Source organism: Scardinius erythrophthalmus (assembly GCF_964197995.2).
Source record: "Scardinius erythrophthalmus genome assembly, chromosome: 10".
Classification (NCBI taxonomy): domain Eukaryota; kingdom Metazoa; phylum Chordata; class Actinopteri; order Cypriniformes; family Leuciscidae; genus Scardinius; species Scardinius erythrophthalmus.
Window position 1 is genome coordinate 29,597,726 of NC_138230.1, and position 18,520 is coordinate 29,616,245.

The 18,520-nt window shown below is 38.7% G+C and overlaps 1 protein-coding gene across 1 annotated transcript in view; it reads right to left on the minus strand.

Annotated features, from left to right (window-relative positions):
- ldlrad4a (low density lipoprotein receptor class A domain containing 4a) overlaps nucleotides 1-18,520 on the minus strand; it is a 98,543-nt gene that overhangs the window by 66,127 nt on the left and 13,896 nt on the right. Inside the window, exon 2 of the mRNA XM_081376722.1 lies at nucleotides 1,101-1,561. Coding sequence (XP_081232848.1) covers nucleotides 1,101-1,140 — 40 coding nt within the window. The 5' untranslated portion in view covers nucleotides 1,141-1,561. The remainder of the gene's footprint in view (nucleotides 1-1,100; nucleotides 1,562-18,520) is intronic.

Consider the following 18,520-nt stretch of genomic DNA (forward strand, 5'->3'; position numbering starts at 1 on the left):
TCAGAGCGCTCTCTAAAGTCACATCTCCTCCAAAACACATGAACGCGCACAGCAGAAGTCAGAAAAGCATTACAAAAGATACCGTTAAATTACCTCATGTCTCAAAGCACATAACATTACAATAATAATGAGCGTAAACAACTTACAGAGCTCTTACTTGTACCACCTGACTGCTACAGATTCATTTCGGCATTGATAGAGTTGACATAAAAACGCAAAAAAGGACGTGAACAGCTCCGAGCAGAACATCATGAGTTGCCATCTTGTAATTACGGTTACGTAGCATAAGCTTTTCTTTTGGTTCAGGAGGAACTGTAAAAGGTGGCTATTGTTTGTTTGTGGCGCTCAGTGACTGTCTGTCTAACAATTCTGCATAGCCTCTAGAAACGTTCTGCTGACGCAATGATTGGATGAAAATGTTTTGGTCCTGAGACTTCCACAGAACACATAAAGTATGTACATAATATGTAGACCACTTCTATTATTGATCGCTATCAGAGTGTGAACAGAGTTTAAACCAGTATAACAAAAACCAGTATACATAAAAGTCATGTATTCTCAAACAATTAAAGGTGAACTAATACATTTTTTGATACTGACACCTTTTGGGCATCATGCACCCATGTTTTTAAGGTGGCTCACTTCTTTCCTTGACCAAGTAAATTTGCACATGAACAGCCAGCAATCAGTATACAATTGAGTTTTATGGAAAAGCTATTTTGTTGGTATTGCATGGAAATTCTTCATTTCAAGTGAGATTAGATGATTTTCAGTTTAAAAAATGATTTGCTGAAGGTGTAACTTAATTGGACCTAATTTACACATGAATGGGAGATTTCTTATTTATTATTGTTGTTGTAGATATAAAAACAGGAAGTTGAACTGGGAAGTAATCGTGAATCGGGAATGTGATCATGGCAGCAACTACAAGGACTCACCTTATATAGAATAAGAGTGATAAATGATGTGGAGTCTTAATAAGATGCAATTGTACATCAATTTTAATATTTCATATATACTATCAATTTATTTATGTGTAAAACGTTAAGGAGAAACTTAATTTACTTAGTACACCTATCAAGGGGTAAAATGATTCTTACCTGTGTTATTATATGTGGCTGGGTAGTCAGCTGCCTGCATACTGCCCTTGCAGTAATGCTTTTATCTGCAGCTTTAACCAGTCCAGTAGAAAGAGTGTTGCTGTGTGACCTCCATTTTGGATCCTCTGGTTCAGCTCATGTATGGCAGTTGTTCTTTAAAGTCCTCCTGGCCAGAGGAAGTGCTGGATTTGCTGAATGACCAGTTACAAAACTCACTGTGGTGAAAATGCTTGCTAAACAAGGGACCCTATCCTCCAAGCCATGGATATGCAGCCATGGCCAACTGTGCAAAGTTTCACTCTAAAGCTTGGAAGTGTTCAACGTGTCTGCTAAAACTGTCTTTCTTTCCACTTTTCAGGCTTGGCATGTGAGTGACACAGATGCCCATAGGCACCGTCCTATCCAATGTGCCCTGGGTGTCATCCTTCCTCAGGAGTGCTGGAGTTTCTTCTTAGGAGAAACTGTAGAGAAAAAAGAAAGAGAGAAAACTGGTTAACATGATTATATTTGAACAAGTAATTCCTGTTCCCCTTGGCTGGTTGATTTCGGAAGAGAGCCATATGGAAGACTACACTGGAGAAACAACCTTCTTTATTTGTTCAGATGCAAAAACACAGCAGGGTGGCACTTTGAAGTCTGGAGATAAATATAACTGGGGGTGGCGTGCACACCTCTGAAAGTAAAATCATCTCCACTTCAAACACTACAGGGAGAAGAGAAACCCGCTCAACAAGAAAAGGCAAATGAAACATTGTTAGCAAAAAGTACAAATACGTAGAAAAAATATATAAAGCAAAGAATATGGATATGTGTAGCGCAGCTATGGACACAGCAGTCTGGTTTTGACTGCTCTTATCTATCGAAGCACCATGTAACAGTCAAGTCATTAGGAACCGGAGACTCTATAGCCATCTATGATAGAGGTCTGCATGGGCGTTATACTGACCCTAAAGTCTAGGAATGTGCATATTTTCAAAATCGGATGCCTTAACGACTAGTTGACTAATCATTCTTAAGAAAGCTCTGTATAATTAGGCTGTTTTTAAGTTTACTCCACCCTGACTGTATATGGTTTTAAATGGGTGCTTATATAAGGCACATTCTTACATTCAAAAACAGCTGGATGGAGGGCAGCAGAATGTAAGTGAAGTTGTGGAAGACTTTAAAAGAGGAATTCTTTTTAACCTGAACTCTCATGGATACACAAAAAAAACAGCACACGAAGCAATGCAATGGACAAATACATTATTCTGAATGCATAGGATTGTAACAATAATGATGTGATGGCGCAGTGATGGCGCAGTGGATAAGACACATGCCTGTGGATAAGACACATGCCTTTGGTGTGAGAGACCTGGGTTCGAATCCACTGTGAGACACCAATGTGTCCCTGAGCAAGACACTTAACCCCTAGTTGCTCCAGAGGTGTGCGACCTCTGACATATATAGCAATTGTAAGTCGCTTTGGATAAAAGCGTCAGCTAAATGAATAAATGTAAATGTAATGTAAATGAAAGGGCTTAAACCAGCCCGTAAACAAGCCCCCGTGACCTGACCGACCAAATCAGTGCTGTAAAATTTGAACACCATATTCCAATAGTCCAACTTTGAATGATTTTATCTTGAGACCTCTGCAGCACTAAGTCCAAAGGTTTTCAAACAGAAGAACTATGTGAACACTCATTAAGAAACATGTCTGCTCGCTGTCTAGTCTGACAATGACCCTGAGTCTGCAAAATTACACAAAGCTCAGGGTTCAGACAACCAGCTAGTCAATTTTGAAAATATTTAGGTTTTTTACATAGCAAGACTTGATCAGGAGACAGACTACTAATATGTGGATGCAGCTTGGCACAGACAGTGTGTTTAACTCAAGGATGAGAATGTCTAATTTGAAAAACAGTGGATTTGATTTATAGCGATAAGGATGTGGAGGCAGTTAGGAAGGAGCGTGAGTGAAGTTTTCTTTTTGTCCCCAGGACAGAGTTTGTTCATTGTTTGACTGACAGCTCCGATATCAGCCAGCACACACAAGCCAAGACTCTCTCTCGCTCCTCTCCTCCTTGAGGACAGTTCCTCCTTGTGTCAGCATTCTATGCGACGAATATCTCTCTCTGGAGATCGGCCAGAGCGCCGCGGCGCACTGTGACGAACAGAAAATGGAAGATAGGGCCTCAGTGCAACAACTGCAGCAGATATAGAGTAATGTGAAGGACTGATCTGCATCATTTCTGTACAGTTTTAAGTGTCCCTGATACTCTCTAAAACTTTTTGAGAAGCTGACACCATCCAGGAATCATTCTACAGAAACCCCAGGTGTGTCTCTTTGCAGCACACAATTCATTCATATCAGTACATCTTGACCATAGATCTGTTCAACAGGCCACATCTTGTTCCTCGAAACTAGGCCAAAAAAGCACATCTGAAGCTGAGGCTATCCAGGAGATATAGAAATGCTTTCTGGTCATGACTGAATGATAAACAAAAGGTTCTATGAGACAAGAATCTTGAGGCTCGGCTTTGACATGCTATACTGACTAATCCTTGAATTCGCCCATCAATGGCTGCCCATACATTTCCATTATGACACAGCCACATGGCGGCACTCTCCTTTGAGTCGAGAAACGCCATAGGGCATGTTGCTCTTCTGATATTGATTAACGATCTAACAACTTCCCACCATGCCAGATAAAGGCAGTTTGGCTGAGGGGCAAACGAAAGCACACACACAAACACATGTACTGTACAGTGAAGGTGAAACCTTCACCCACACACTATTGTCGTTCCACATACAGCCATGGTGTGGAGACCAAACGCAAATTTGTGAAAACATTTCAGTGCTATTTCAACTGATCAAACTTACTTTGAGTAATGACTTTCTAGACCTGGACAAGCAGAAACCCTTTGTGGGGAGAGATGGATGATGGAGTGTTTGAAGGTTGTAGGGGACCAGGTTATTTGCGCCACTGGGATGATGTAGCCTAGTATTGAAAGAGCTTGGTTTGTAACAAAAACACTGTACGTTAAAACTCCCTAAGAGTTTTAACTACCATCATGAACTAGGCTACCATAATTGTAAAATCTCTTACCCAAGTTGCTACAGGTGTATTTTAAATCACCTTGGATAGAAGAATAATCTAAATGACAAAATAGTAAATTAGACATAAGCATTGCAGGTCAGATACTTTAATGTAATTCTTGCAGTTAATGAGAGCTGAAGTACAGACCCGAGCAGAGGCTTGACATAAGAGAATTTAAGGAGGTTAAACACAGGTCAATTTCCAGTTTTCTGGGGGGTTTTGAAAGACGCAAGTAGGTCAGCAAGAAGTGTTTTGTATTAGCCTAGCCATGAAATAACTACTGCCTGAATGAGCAGCTTAAAAGCATGAGCCAAGAAAAGGCAGAATTGCAGACCATATATCATTGCAAATGGCCAGTTTCCGTAAAGTGGTCAGCAAAGTCTAGGGTGACTTCTACTGTTTTACGGAACTGGTAGATATGACTGTATGACCTTTAACTGAGATGTATTAAAGGGTTAGTTCACCCAAAAATGAAAATTCTGTCAGTAATTACTCACCCTCATGTTGTTCCAACCGCGTAAGACCTTCGTTCATCTTCGGAACACAAATTAAGATATTTTTGATGAAATCTGAGCCATATCTGAATCCTCCATAGGCTGCTATTGTGTCCGAAACTTGCTGGCCCAGAAAAGTTATTAAAGAGATCGTTAATATAGTCCAAGTGACTCCAGTGGCTCAATCTTATGTATATCAAGCGACGAGAATACTTTTTGTGCGCAAAAACAAACAAAAATAACGACTTTATTCCACTATTCATTTCCTTCTCTCTGGACCTCTAGTTGGTTTGCGTAGTGTTTTTGCGCAGCGCGTCCGTGTTACACGTCACCACGTAGGCTCACTATTGGCCGACGCCAGTCATGTGTGTGATGCGTGATTACGTGGAACACAGACGCGCAGCGCAAAAACACTACGAGGCCCAGAGAGAAGGAAATGAAAAGTGGAATAAAGTCGTTATTTTTGTTTGTTTTTGCGCACAAAAAGTATTCTCGTCGCTTGATATACTTAAGATTGAGTCACTGTAGTCACTTGGACTATATTAACGATCTCTTTAATAACTTTTCTGGGCCAGCAAGTTTCGGACACCATAGCAGCCTATGGAGGATTCAGATATGGCTCAGATTTCATCAAAAATATCTTAATTTGTGTTCCGAAGATGAACGAAGGTCTTACGCGGTTGGAACAACATGAGGGTGAGTAATTACTGACAGAATTTTCATTTTTGGGTGAACTAACCCTTTAAGGGAAGTTCTACGCTCAGAAGAAGAGCAGATCAGGCTTGAGAATCGAGATTATTATCAAATTGAGAGAGTCTGCATCCAGCTTGATATGTTAGAAAGGCATGACGAGATCCACTCAAAAGATCATAGGTTGAGAGGCAGAGAGGAGGAAATGAGATGTGCTGAGATAAGCAAAATACTTTAAGAGAAGCAATGAATGCATTACAGTTTTGAGTGCAAATGGAGAAAAGTATGGGCCAAGTACCGAACCCTGTGGTACCCCAATGCTGAGGAGACAAACAAGACAGCGTAAAAGACGGGCCAACTTTTTACCAATGGCCGCTTGCACCTGCACACTCTTTAACAACAAATTACAGAAGTGCTCCTAGACCTTCACCAAAACCCCTAGTCACTCTCATTGCAATTGTATGTTATTACATAGACACCTTATGAGCACTTCATAGCATCCTTCTGCACACACCTCAGAAGGTAGCTGATGAAGAAGATAAACTGAGAGCGGGGAGTCAGCCTAACTTTGTCTACCAAATTAAACTCTGGTTTCACTCTCTTCAGACTCAAGAAAAAACTCAAGTTCCCTCTATCCACTACTGCAAGGCTAGTGTGCTGTTGATAGTACCCTTCACTGTCAGTAGGTAGGAAGGAATTTGCCAGAATTTACAGAGAATTAGTTTCCTACAAATTATCTTTTAGTTTCAGTTTCACTATGTCCCCCCATGACCCAAGCCTATTGAGAATCCCTAACCCTAAATCCTGACCCTAATCTTAATCTTAGATTTGCCTCTGGCCACACTTAGGATAACCTCCTCACTCACGCTCCCAACATTTTATGTAACCAGCTGTCTTATGTAACCATGCATACTTTACAGCCAGTGTGCGAAGTACACAATGACTTCCAGGAGAGTTTAAAAAAAACATATATATATTTTTAAAAGTTAAATTTCAGGATACAATCTATTGAGGTTTCACAAGCCTCAAACAAACCAAGTTGCCTTTTGGGCAATCTTGAAGACTTTAAAAAATAAAACACTTTTTGTGTTTGCTTGTCATATATACATAATCTAGAGAGTCAAGGACCAACAATCTGCAACTACAATGGGGGGCTCCATCTCGTGTCCCCAGGACTACTAAGACTCAATTTTTAAAGAGGGGGATCCCTTATTTGGCACCAGGTGAATATTCACCTTCTGAATAAATAGTAACCTAACTTTTGTGGTTACAGAAACACACTCTTAAAATATTTCCTTGTGTGATATAAAGTATGTAAATGTAAATGTTTAGAATGTTGTTTACACCACCTTTGTAGAGTTCAAGCATTAAGTAGGGTCTGTCAAACCACCCCAATTCGTGCCCAGATGAAGATGTTTTAAGTAACTGTTATTAGAATCAAAAAGAATATAGACCGCTAAGCACTCATTCTGTTCAGCCATTATTTGGCATAGTTCCTGCTTCTGGTGTAGGAGTGCCCACGTAATAACCCAGCAAGAATATTTGATGAATCTTTTATCTTACGTAAGGTCCCAAAACCCATCATCGTCTCCCTATCTGCTCTCCAATGAAGGATTTCCTTCTTAGTCTCTGTTGTTCTTTATTATAAGGAGCTGTGAATCAGCCCGGATGTGCCAAGCTTAGATTTCATCCTCTCAGGCATATTCTGCCACCTAAACAGTGCTCAAACACACACTGATACACATACACAAACCTGCAGATAACCTGCAGTACCCCATTTATAGAACATCCACCTACTCTCAAACTATCATTTTTAACAATTTTTTTTTACCACTTGTCTATTCCGAACTGGACAGACACTCATACACACCTGTTGTCCTCCGCAACCACTGATTCATTACAGTCCTGCCATGCACCCAAGTGTGACACAAGCCTTTTGCCTTCTCCATTAGATGAGTCACAGCTCAATTAAACCTCCCCTGGCAGACACACACACTTTTAGCAGACTGAGCGCTCAGGGGGGTGGCACTGGCTGTAGCAGACCTGGCCTCAGGCAAACATCTCTTTCAGACTTTTAATTATGGCCATAAAGTCAGGCCCACTTTGAGCCTTGTGCGGGACTGTTTTCTTAATCTCGCTCCAGCCCCCTCCTGCTGAATTTCTGACCATTACCACACGCTCCGGCAATGTTTGTATCCACTCCCACCCGCACCTGCAAACATTGTTACAGCTTGTCGAAATTGTGAAAAAAATTACACAAATATTAGGGCTATGCTAAATGTTTAGAATAACAGAGATAAAATATTGTGATCAATTAAACTGACAGGATAAATGCTGGCAACACAAATGACACACATTTGGCCAGCTTTAAAACAAAACCACAACTAGTGGAGCATAAAAACATATTTAAACGTCTGCGTAACAACACACACCGGTTAGGTTGGTTAATGTTATTATGGTTAATAACATTTAAATTATGTTAACCTTACAAGGCACAATATTTAATTGAATTACTTATAAAATGAATAAATATCAAACTGAATATAAAATAAATAATTCTAAAAACATTAAATGTACTTAAGGATTGAATTAAATAATGAATCACTTTGCCTAGCCTGCTATGGAGGAAGAGAATGTTACTGATCGAATGTGGTGAACTTCATGTGTTGACTGTTACGCGGCAAATTGCGGGACCTGCTCTGTATTTTTTGACCACTCACTCCCACCCGCAGCAAAGGTAAAACTGCCCGCTCCCGTGAGATTTCCATTGGGATCCAAATCTCAATGCAGCCATCAACTTTGCAGCTTATCCTTAACCAGGCATGATGTGACAAAGCGACAAACGGTAAATGTAAATCAGTTTCTATTCTAATCAGACACGACTGCAACAAGCAACTTTATCGTTTGCTCAAGGCCCCAGTACACTTACAGCAAAGTTTTGTTTGTTTTTTTGGTTCTTCGCTTTAAGGGTAAAACAACGTTTGAAATACCTCAACAGCGGTACACTGTTAGCCAACATCTTACTGCTGAGAGTGCCGTTTAATTGAATATGTAAAATGCTGCACGCTTTTTTCTCAATAACAAAGTAAACGCACAACAAAAACGACAGCGGTGAGAAAACAGCAGTTAAGAAAGCATCTGATCATAGAGATATGTTTGCATAAACTCTGCTATTTGGCACTCCAGTCAAGTCACATTTATTTAACATTTTATACAAAAGATTGCTTTTAAAACGAGCAGTTTACAGTATTAAACAAAAAAGTTTGCTTTCAATGAGAAATACAACCTCAATTTCTACTATAAAGCAGCTCTCCAGTGGGTTTTTACTCGTGTCAGACCTCAATAAACTGAATAAAAGGGATGAACTGGAGAAGATTTCTACGTCAAAGGCGGCGGAGCCACAGAGCACACCTACCTAATACGTAATCACCATGGACTGACTAGTTTGAAGTCGTTTATGGCCAGAAAGTGTGCTTTTGTAAGCAGTTTTAAACTCCGAAAACAAACATATTTTTGGCCTGATTCTCTACACCAGTCAGTGATTTCATTTTGCTTGAAGTATATCAAAGCCTTTAGTTTCTAATTCTGTGGAGTCACACTGGGTAGCCCCACCACAATGAAATATAATTCATCCAAAAACACTCATTGTAGCAGCCCAGTACCTGGTAAACATTTTATTTCCAAGTAAATAACCTGATCCCTCTGACCCCAGGAATTTACTTTGCCGGCCATTCAGAAAGCATTTTAAGATTATACCAAGTGCTTGACATTTATATGGCCAATATACATTAGTTCGGGGTGCCCAATCCTGCTCCTGCCAATCGACTGTCCTGCACAGTTCATCTCCAACTCTAATCAAACATACCTGAGGCTACCAATTAAGGTCTTCAGGATCACTAGAAAATTAAAGTCAGGTGTGTTTGATTAGGGTTGGAGATGAACTGTGCAGGACAGTCGATCAGCAGGAGCAGGATTGGGCACCCCTGAATTAGATGATATTCCATGGGAATGTATTGAGAAACATAAAACATGGAAAAGATTGACAGGTCTAGAAATGTTGTGTACTCTCTGTATTTGCGTCTCACATTTGGAATTTGTGTATCATTGTATTGTGCCGAGGTCTCATTATTGTCTGTGTGTGTGTGTGTGCACAGGGGTTCAGGGCTGAATGGTGCCAGTCTAAGAGTGTCTCTGTGGTGCCTGCCTCATCTGCCAGCCTCAAGATTGATTTATTAAGACATAGAGAACGAGGCAACACCCCCCTCACACCATCTTTCTGTATCTCTTTAAAAAACACAAAGTCCCCAAAACAACCCCAGCACCCCACCCCCATCACAATCACATTTTCCCCCTCAGACAAGTGCTTTGCAGCCAGAGCTAGACACCGTCTCACACACTCATGCAGGGTGTGGGCTGATGGGGTGGGGGACGGCTGGCACAGAGGGGAATCATAACACTTGATGGTAGCAGAGCATGTCGGATGTAAACAGCATCATTTTCTCTTTTATTTCATTTACGACAGAATAAAATATGGAAATAAAAAATGTGGGTGGATGTGTCTCCCCCTCCCTGCACAAAAACTTCCGTCTCTCGCCCGCATCATTATCCGTCTGCGTCGTTTTCAATCGGCTGGCGAGACTGAGAGCTCACGGGGAAAAGAAAAGCCAGCAGAACATGTTTAATCTCAACCCTGTTCCTGACAAGAAAAAAAAATACAAAAAATAGGAATGAAAAAGCAGAGGAGAGAAGAGTTGCAGTGTGGGTGGAGTTATGACGGGGGCTTTTTTCTTTTACAAACAAAGTACTGTAGAGGTACTATAGTACCGTTATGACATAGGAAAGTAACATCATGGTATTTTGATTTATACCATTGTACCAAATTATTACTGAACTGCATAGTTGGAGATTATCAGCATCAGAAAATATTTTGTCAGTTTGGCTGATTAACAGGAGTGCTCTTTTAGTCTTTTTCCAAAATCTAATGACAGCCTTGTCAACAACTAATAAACATGTTCTGTTTTTTAATGTTTTACATGAGTTTTGAGTAAATATTGCTTAAAATAAGTGAAAATAACATTTCATTTCATGTGTATTATATCAGATTATCTATATTAGCAGGGTCCAAAGTAAACATTGCCCAAGTGCCAAATGCAAGTAAAATTTGGCTTAGGTGAATAAATAAGTTGGCCATGTTGGCCGCTAATTTTATTGGGAACTGAAAAATTTGTGATTTGAGTCAAACTGAAGAAAATAAGTCTTACCCTCAGTGATGTAAGCATCAAGAACGATTCAAGGAGTACAAACTGTCTATCAAATAAAACATATGTAGAGACTGACTTTGAAAAAAATTAACATTATTATCATTAAATTTGTTTGTTTTTTCTCCAGAACTTTTTTCCTTCCTGAAATATTCCTTTTATTTAAAAACACAAAAATATACTGAGAAAGTCTTCACGATTTGTGACAGGTGAGAGACTTCTTTTGTATGATGCTACAGGTGACTCAACAAACCAGCACAGTTCAACACAAAAATGAAAAATAAATCGCAACATTGCTATTTTTCACATGAAAATAGCAAAATAATCCCAAAGGACAACAATGTTTACAACTGATATTATATTATATTATATTATATTATATTATATTATATTATATTATATTATATTATATTATATTATATTATATTAAAAAAAAAACTAAAACACTTAGATTATATTATAAACTAACGTTTCATGTCAGATTAAAAAAAATTGCTGTACATTTTCTTCACCCTAAACAACAACATGGTAATACACCATGATGGTACTCTTTTGGTACTTTTTTATTTAGTTACAGTTGTAATAGAAATTATTCAACCCCCATTGCAAATCAGGTTTAATGGCAGAATTTACAGACATTCAACTGTTTGCAATGAACAAATCAAACAATAGTAATTGAAATAGCTCAACACAACACATTAAATGTTTTAAATGTTTCAATTCAACTGAAAATGCTTCAAAATTAGTTTTATAATTATTCACCCCCCTGAATAGAATCCCTCACAACAGCACAAATCTGCAAAACAGGTGTTGTCTCAAGCACTCCTGATGCAACTAATCAAGGGCTTCATTAGTTGCACCAGGTGTGCTTGAACTAGAACACATGAAATATCTGAACTGGCTAGGTTTGTTGAGTGTCACGTTTTACTGCATGTTAGAAATATGGCTATGTCAAAAGAATGGTCCAAAAAGTTAAGAGAAGTTTTCATCGCCCTCTACAAACAAGGAACAGGATACAAAAAGATAGCCAAGGCACTCAATGTTCCTAGAGACACCATTGGAAGCATAGTTCGCAAGTTAAAAGTTAAAGGAACAGTGGTTACACTACCTAGAGGGCCAGAAAAAGGAAGCTATCAACGGCTACAACCAGATTTCTGAGAAGGCATGTTCAGAAAACCCTCGAGTGACTGCAAAAGACCTGCAGCAACACTTGGTGGCAACAGGCACTGAGGTTTCAGCTTGCACAGTAAGTCGCATACTAAACGCATACCAGAACTCCAAGACATACACCACTTCTGAAACAAAAGCACAAGAAAAGTCTGCTCCAATTTGCTCAAAATCATATAAATAAGCTACAGATGTTTTGGGATTCTGTTCTGTGGAGCGATGAAACAAAACTTCAGAACTTTTTGGCCCTATGGATCAGCGGTATGTCTGGAGGAAGAAGAATGAAGCATATGCTGAAAATAATACTCTGTCTACAGTTAAGCATGGTGGGGCTCGGTGATGCTCTGGGGCTGCTTTGCATCCTCTGACACTGGAAACCTGCAGCATGTGGAGGGCAAGATGGATTCATTGAAGTATCAGGAAATCCTAGCAGAAGCTGAAGCTTTGGCGTCATTTGACCTTCCAACAGGACAATGATCCAAAGAATACCTCAAATTTCACCAAGGCTAGGTTGCAGAAGAAGCCCTGAAAGATTCTACAGTGCCATCACAGTCACCTGGCTTGAACCCCATAGAAAATGTCTAGTGGGATTTGAAAAAGGTGGTTGCAGAACGCAAACCCAAGAATATTACTGAACTGGAGGCCATTGCTCATGAAGAATGGGCTAAGATTCCTCAGAAACGCTGCCAGAATCTGATAATATATCTCGTTTGCAGCAGGTCATAACAGCAAATGAGTGTTCTACTCAGTACTAAAGATGCTTGCCGTGAAGGGGTTGAATAATTTTGAGACTGCAGAAGTCATTAAAAGTTGCATTTTCAGTTGAATTTGGGGAAACCACAACATTTGTTGTGTTGAGCTATTTCAATTATTTTTGTTTGATTTGTTCATTGCAAACAGCTGAAAGTCTGTAAATTGCCAATAAACCAGATTTGCAATGGGGGTCTAAATCTCTCCCATATTGCAATAAAGAAAATAGATGCAATGAGTTCAAAGGTTGCTTATTATGACTCCAGAGAACTTTAAGCTTAAGACAATGAGAGTCAGATCAGTATATGGAGATGAATCACATATCAGATAAATGCTAATGCAGCCGTTTCAGCTTGATCCCTCATTTAAAGATTGTATCAGAATGTACTTGTTTCTAAAGGACAGGTTTAAAAAAAAAAACTGCGTCTGGTTCAGCCAGACAACATGATCTTATATATCTGCAGCAGAAACTTTCACAGATCATTGGTTGACGTTATTGGCTGGAGAAGTGCAGACCTGGGCTTCATTTCGTCCTTTCTAATTGACCTTCTATTCTTGCTGATGGGGTTATTTTATCCGTTTCTGTCTTAAAGGAATACTCCCTCCAAATATAACAATTCTGGTTACAAGCCCTAGTTATTTATTTATTTATTTATTTATCCATTAATATATTTATATATTTATTTTATGTGGAACACGAGGAGATGTTTTGTGGTTGTTTTATTATTGTTGTAGTTTTTCTCCCCCTTTTTGGAGTTTAACAGCCCAAATATATCTTCATGTATGGAAAATAACAATTTTGTGTACCATTAAAAAAAGAACGTAATTCAGGTTTGGAATTACATGGAGGTGAGTAAATGATGACAGAATATTCATGTTTGGGTGAACTACCACTTAAATCCATCTCAGAGATAAATTCAAAACAATAGCAGGTGAGATGTACTAAAATAATAGTCTAGACAGAAAATGACAGAATGCGTGTTTGTCTGGTGCATGAAGACATGAGGTGTCTGTGACCATCCTATGCCCCCCTCAGGTGTCAGCTGAGAGCCCGTCTTTAGGGGCAGCGAGAAGACAAGAGAGAGCAAGAGAGAGTGCATGGAAAGGGCACAAGCACATTATCGTCTCGTTTGGTACAGAGGGTGCCAGACTATAATGAATAAAGGAGGCGATATTAAAAAAAGAAAGAAAAAGAGGTGTGAGGATGCCAAGCGCTTGGAGAGACACAAAGGGACCCGATAAACCCTGATAAAGTCAAAGAATGTTGGGAATGGAATACTAGAATGTGCTTTCTTCATACTGCACTCTATATACTGTGTGCTACCTACTATTTTAAAACAGTGTGTGAAACAGAATGCAGCTATGCTGCAATAAACTTTTCAAGAATTTAAAGATTAATAGAAAATTTGTATGTCTTAACTCATGGCAGTTCTATCAAATAATGGATCAAAAAGAAAACAAATATGATATTGCTTTTGGTTCATTGGTCACACTGGAAATAGAAGGTTGAGCGCATGGTCCAGTATCCAGTGCGCCCTAGATGTATACTGCAGAGTATTTTGCCAAATGTACTCTAGAAGGTTATCCGGTTTTCTATACTATGCACACAATACATGCTGCATACTCCAAAACTAGTTTGAGTAATATGTTCAACTATGTTCAGAATACTAGCATATTGCTTAGTGTATTATACTATACTCTGTTATTACTCTAATATTCAAAACTAGCATGTGAAATAGTATGTAATATCCAATGATACTGTATGTTTCAAACATGCTACTTGCTGCCACATCTCTTTAGTTAATACTTAATTTTACATTTTTAAAGAAATTGTGTCAAAAATGTCCATCGTTTGACAGCCTTCAGATTCATTCTTCAAACTGGAATAGAAGGTCACATTGGCCCTCATTTATCAATCTTGCGTAGAAACGGGCGTATATATTGGCGTAAGATTATGCTTACACTCCTCTCATCGCCTGATTTATGAAGCTGTGCGTACCTTTGAAATTCTGGTGTACGCAATACCTGCCCTTGATAAATGCCGCGGCTGAAATCGATCGTCATTAGAATAACACGCCCCTATATATTCAAGTCTCCGCTCCCCCCACGCCCTCATTTTACGCCATGGACACACGGAAGACGGCAAATTAAAGAGAAACTTCTTTGAGAAAGAGAAAGCGAAACCAGGGAAGTGGAAAGAAACAAAATTGATTTCTAGATTTTTATTATTAATGACGCTTATTGTTATTTAGAAGAAGAATGTCGTTATTATTATTTGTATTATTATTATTATTTAAAATAAGAAGAATGGCATTTTTATTATTTTGTCAGTCTGAATTATTTTTTTGGTCATTGAAAGCCTTTCATTTCTAAACCCAGTCCGTGCATACCTGCCGGGCCTAACCCTGGCCTAACCATCGTTTCAAAGAATAGTACAACGGCGAGCGCGTCGAGTATAAACGCCTCGTTCGTTTGGGGAGGTGCGCGCGCAGTCTGCGGAGACTCGCGCTGCGGAGCCAGGCGAAAGTAAACAAAACGTCAGGTAAAGCGCACAGGCTCGCAACTTAAGGAATACATATGCCTACAATTCAAATGCTTTGGTAAAGTCACACAAATTAAACATTGAAGTCCATGTTGCACAAAAATAAACACTTAATTTTATAATTACTATGTTGCTGTTTTTTTACAGTGGGTCATAATATATTATATCTTTTAGTTTGTCAGTGCGTTTTGTGGTGTTAGGAATTGTTTTTTTCTGCGCATTCCCGCACTCAAAACGTGTGTACACCACCTCCTGAGCAGGTGTAGGATTTGAGCGTGCCGTACGCCAAAGTCCATGTTGATAAATCTCAAAGTCACCGTGGTTTTGGGTGTACGCCCGGTGTACGCTGGAAATTTGGTGTACGCACTTTTGATAAATGAGGGCCATTGTGCTTTGTATAAAGATTGCATTGTAGGATACAGTATTCCAGTGTGTTTTGGTTGAATAGTGAACATTTTGACAAATGTAGCAGCATGTAACCCAGGTATTTAGTGCATACTGAATTTAAATAAAAAAAAAAATGTGCATACTGTGCTCAATACATATAGCAAATATAAGTATTTAAGGTCATGTTAAAAAATAAAATACTTATTTTACAAATTTACAAGAAATATGTAAAAAAAAAAAAAGTCCAACGTTTAACAATCCAGTTAATACATTACTCATTTTGACAAATGTATAATTCAAGTATTCTATGCATACTACAAACTGAAAATGTGCATACTGCGCACAATAAACATACAGCACATGTATAGTGTGTAATTATTGAAGGTCATAATAAAACTAAATAACCATTACTAAATAAATAAATAATTTAATAAATTAATAAATATTACTTCCAATTTATTCATCAAACTGAAATTGAAGGTCATATTGTGCATTGTGGAAAAGTGCATTGTGGGATACAGTATTCCACGTGGTGTGCTTCGCCTGAATACTCAACATTCTGATAAATATAGCATTTAATCCAAGTATTCTGTGCATACTGAAAAAAATGTATACTACGCACAGTATACATACTGCAAATATAACGTTCTGAATATACCAAAGGTATACAGGATATATGGGCATGTTACATGCATGCCAAGTCATGGCAAATCACAGCTGGTCATAAAGTATTACACATAAATATTCACATATTTAAATGATCATACTTAATCTACATTTAAAGGTACAGTAATATCCTTTGGGCGTGTACAGTGCACGTGATGCAAATTTTCTCCAGAATAGTACACGCATGCCGCTCGACTTTCACAGGTCGCACTAAAGAGAAGAAAATAAAGAGACGGAAGAACAACAATAAAATACCAAAGACTGCAACAACAACAACAGACGCCAACATTGACAAGCACTTGTGAGAGGGAATTATGAGATAGGCAGAACTTTTCTTTAAAAGAGTACAGACATTTTACCGGTCATAACTTCTTGAGAAAGATAGCGAGGACTTTGGACAAATATGAACATTTCTAGAGCGCAAGCGTCGACTGTCTGCATCCGTGCACGCAAACAAATGGAGGATACTTTGAAAGGCTAGGTGTTCGACTGTACACATACGCTAGAGTAAAAAACACGAAGTACACTTTGGGCTTTAGTACCACAGCACTCCATAGGGGACTGAACACCCGGGGGAAAAACACCCAGGCAGGTCCCTATGGTGTGTGCGCGTTCATGGAGGTGTGGACAGCAAAAAGGCCCTGACATTAATGCCGGAGTGGGGGGGGGGGTCCAAACACTCTGTTGGTAACACTCTCTCTCAGCAATGCTGGAAGTGTCAGCTTCCACCCAATCAATGGTTCTTACGGTAGCACTAACAGCGTCTAGACGACAGGGTCATTGACTGCTCTTCAGAACTGTGTGTGGGTGTGTGTGTGTGTGTGTGTGTGTGTTTGTCTCAGTACAGAGGTCGCACGCAGGGCACGCGCTCTCTAGCAGGACAGACAAGGCATTACATTGACCGTGTATGTGGGGGGAGATTGCTATCTCGTCTCCACATACCTCGACACAAACACAATCTGTTGGTAGACTAAACATTTGACTTCAAAGGCCATGTGGTGAATTAAAGCATGTCTGTTCTGTCTGCGCGTCTTCTGATGTATGAGTACACTAGAAAAACGAAACTAAATTCTAAACGTGTGTCCTAAAAGGCCCAAGTTTAGACACAAAGATGGGTGGGCCTGACATTACAAAGTCACATCTGACATTACTTTACAAAAGTTCACCAACACGTACTTCATTGCTTGGTTCAAGCATTGTAAGAGCAATTTCAGTTCCTAAAATGCCTGTTGAACATACTTAACGTGCACGTTACTGTGATGTTACAAACCTCAGTGCTCAAGGGAGTAATAGTTAACTTCAAATGTCTGTCGTTAAACCTATTCAGGTAGCTATAAACATAAAACATTCTTGTTTCAGAAAGATTATCTAACAGCCTGACACAACTAAGCATAAATTGCATAATACACAAAAATTTGGGGTAAATAGGAAGAGTTGAGAGTATATTTATGATTTTAGGTGAATCACAACATTACAAATTTTGATTTAAAGCAAAAAAGTTTTTAAAAAAATTAAACAAAAACACTGTGTAGTTAAAGGGATAGTTCACCCAAAAATTAAACAAAAAACTGATATTTTGAAGAATGTTGGTAATCAGACAGTTGATGGTAAACATTGACTTCCATAGGGAAAAAAATACTATGGAATTCAATGGGCACCGTCAACTGTCTGATTGCCAACATTCTTCAAAATATCTTCTTTTGTGTTCAAAAGAAGAAATAAACTCAAAGGTTTGGAACAACTTGAGGGTGAGTAAGTAATGACATTTGCTTGTGAATTTAGTAATGACAGTGAATTTTTGGGTGAACTATCCCTTTAATACTTAATGGCTTTAATGCTAATAAGTAAAAGAACTATAATCTCATGAAGCATATACAGTACATGTATATAAATACATATAAATTATTTTACAAATATCCATACACACACACACACACACACACGAGTAGGGGTTTTTATTAACGATATCATATACAGTATACTATCAAGTAGGCCTATACTGTAGGTGGCTTCCTAAAAATAATTCTCAATACCTATTTCAATAACACAGCAAAAACTATACTATTCTAAATAATGTTAAGACTAACTAATCTTCACTTTATTAATTAAAGTTACAAATTAATTTAAAAAAAAAGTTTTAACAATGCAGGCTGATGACTTCTACAGAAGTATTTATCATTGATTAATAATTAACAACCTCATATAGCATCACAGTAGGTTTGTCCTAACGGTTTATAAGTAATCATAAAAAAAAAAAAATCTATAATATTGATATATTTTATACAGGACAGCCTTAGAAATGTTTGACCTCCTGAGCAGTGTACTCAATAATGAATTAGGGAACAGACTGAGACACACCCTGGGTAGGCAGCCCACCAGGTAGTGA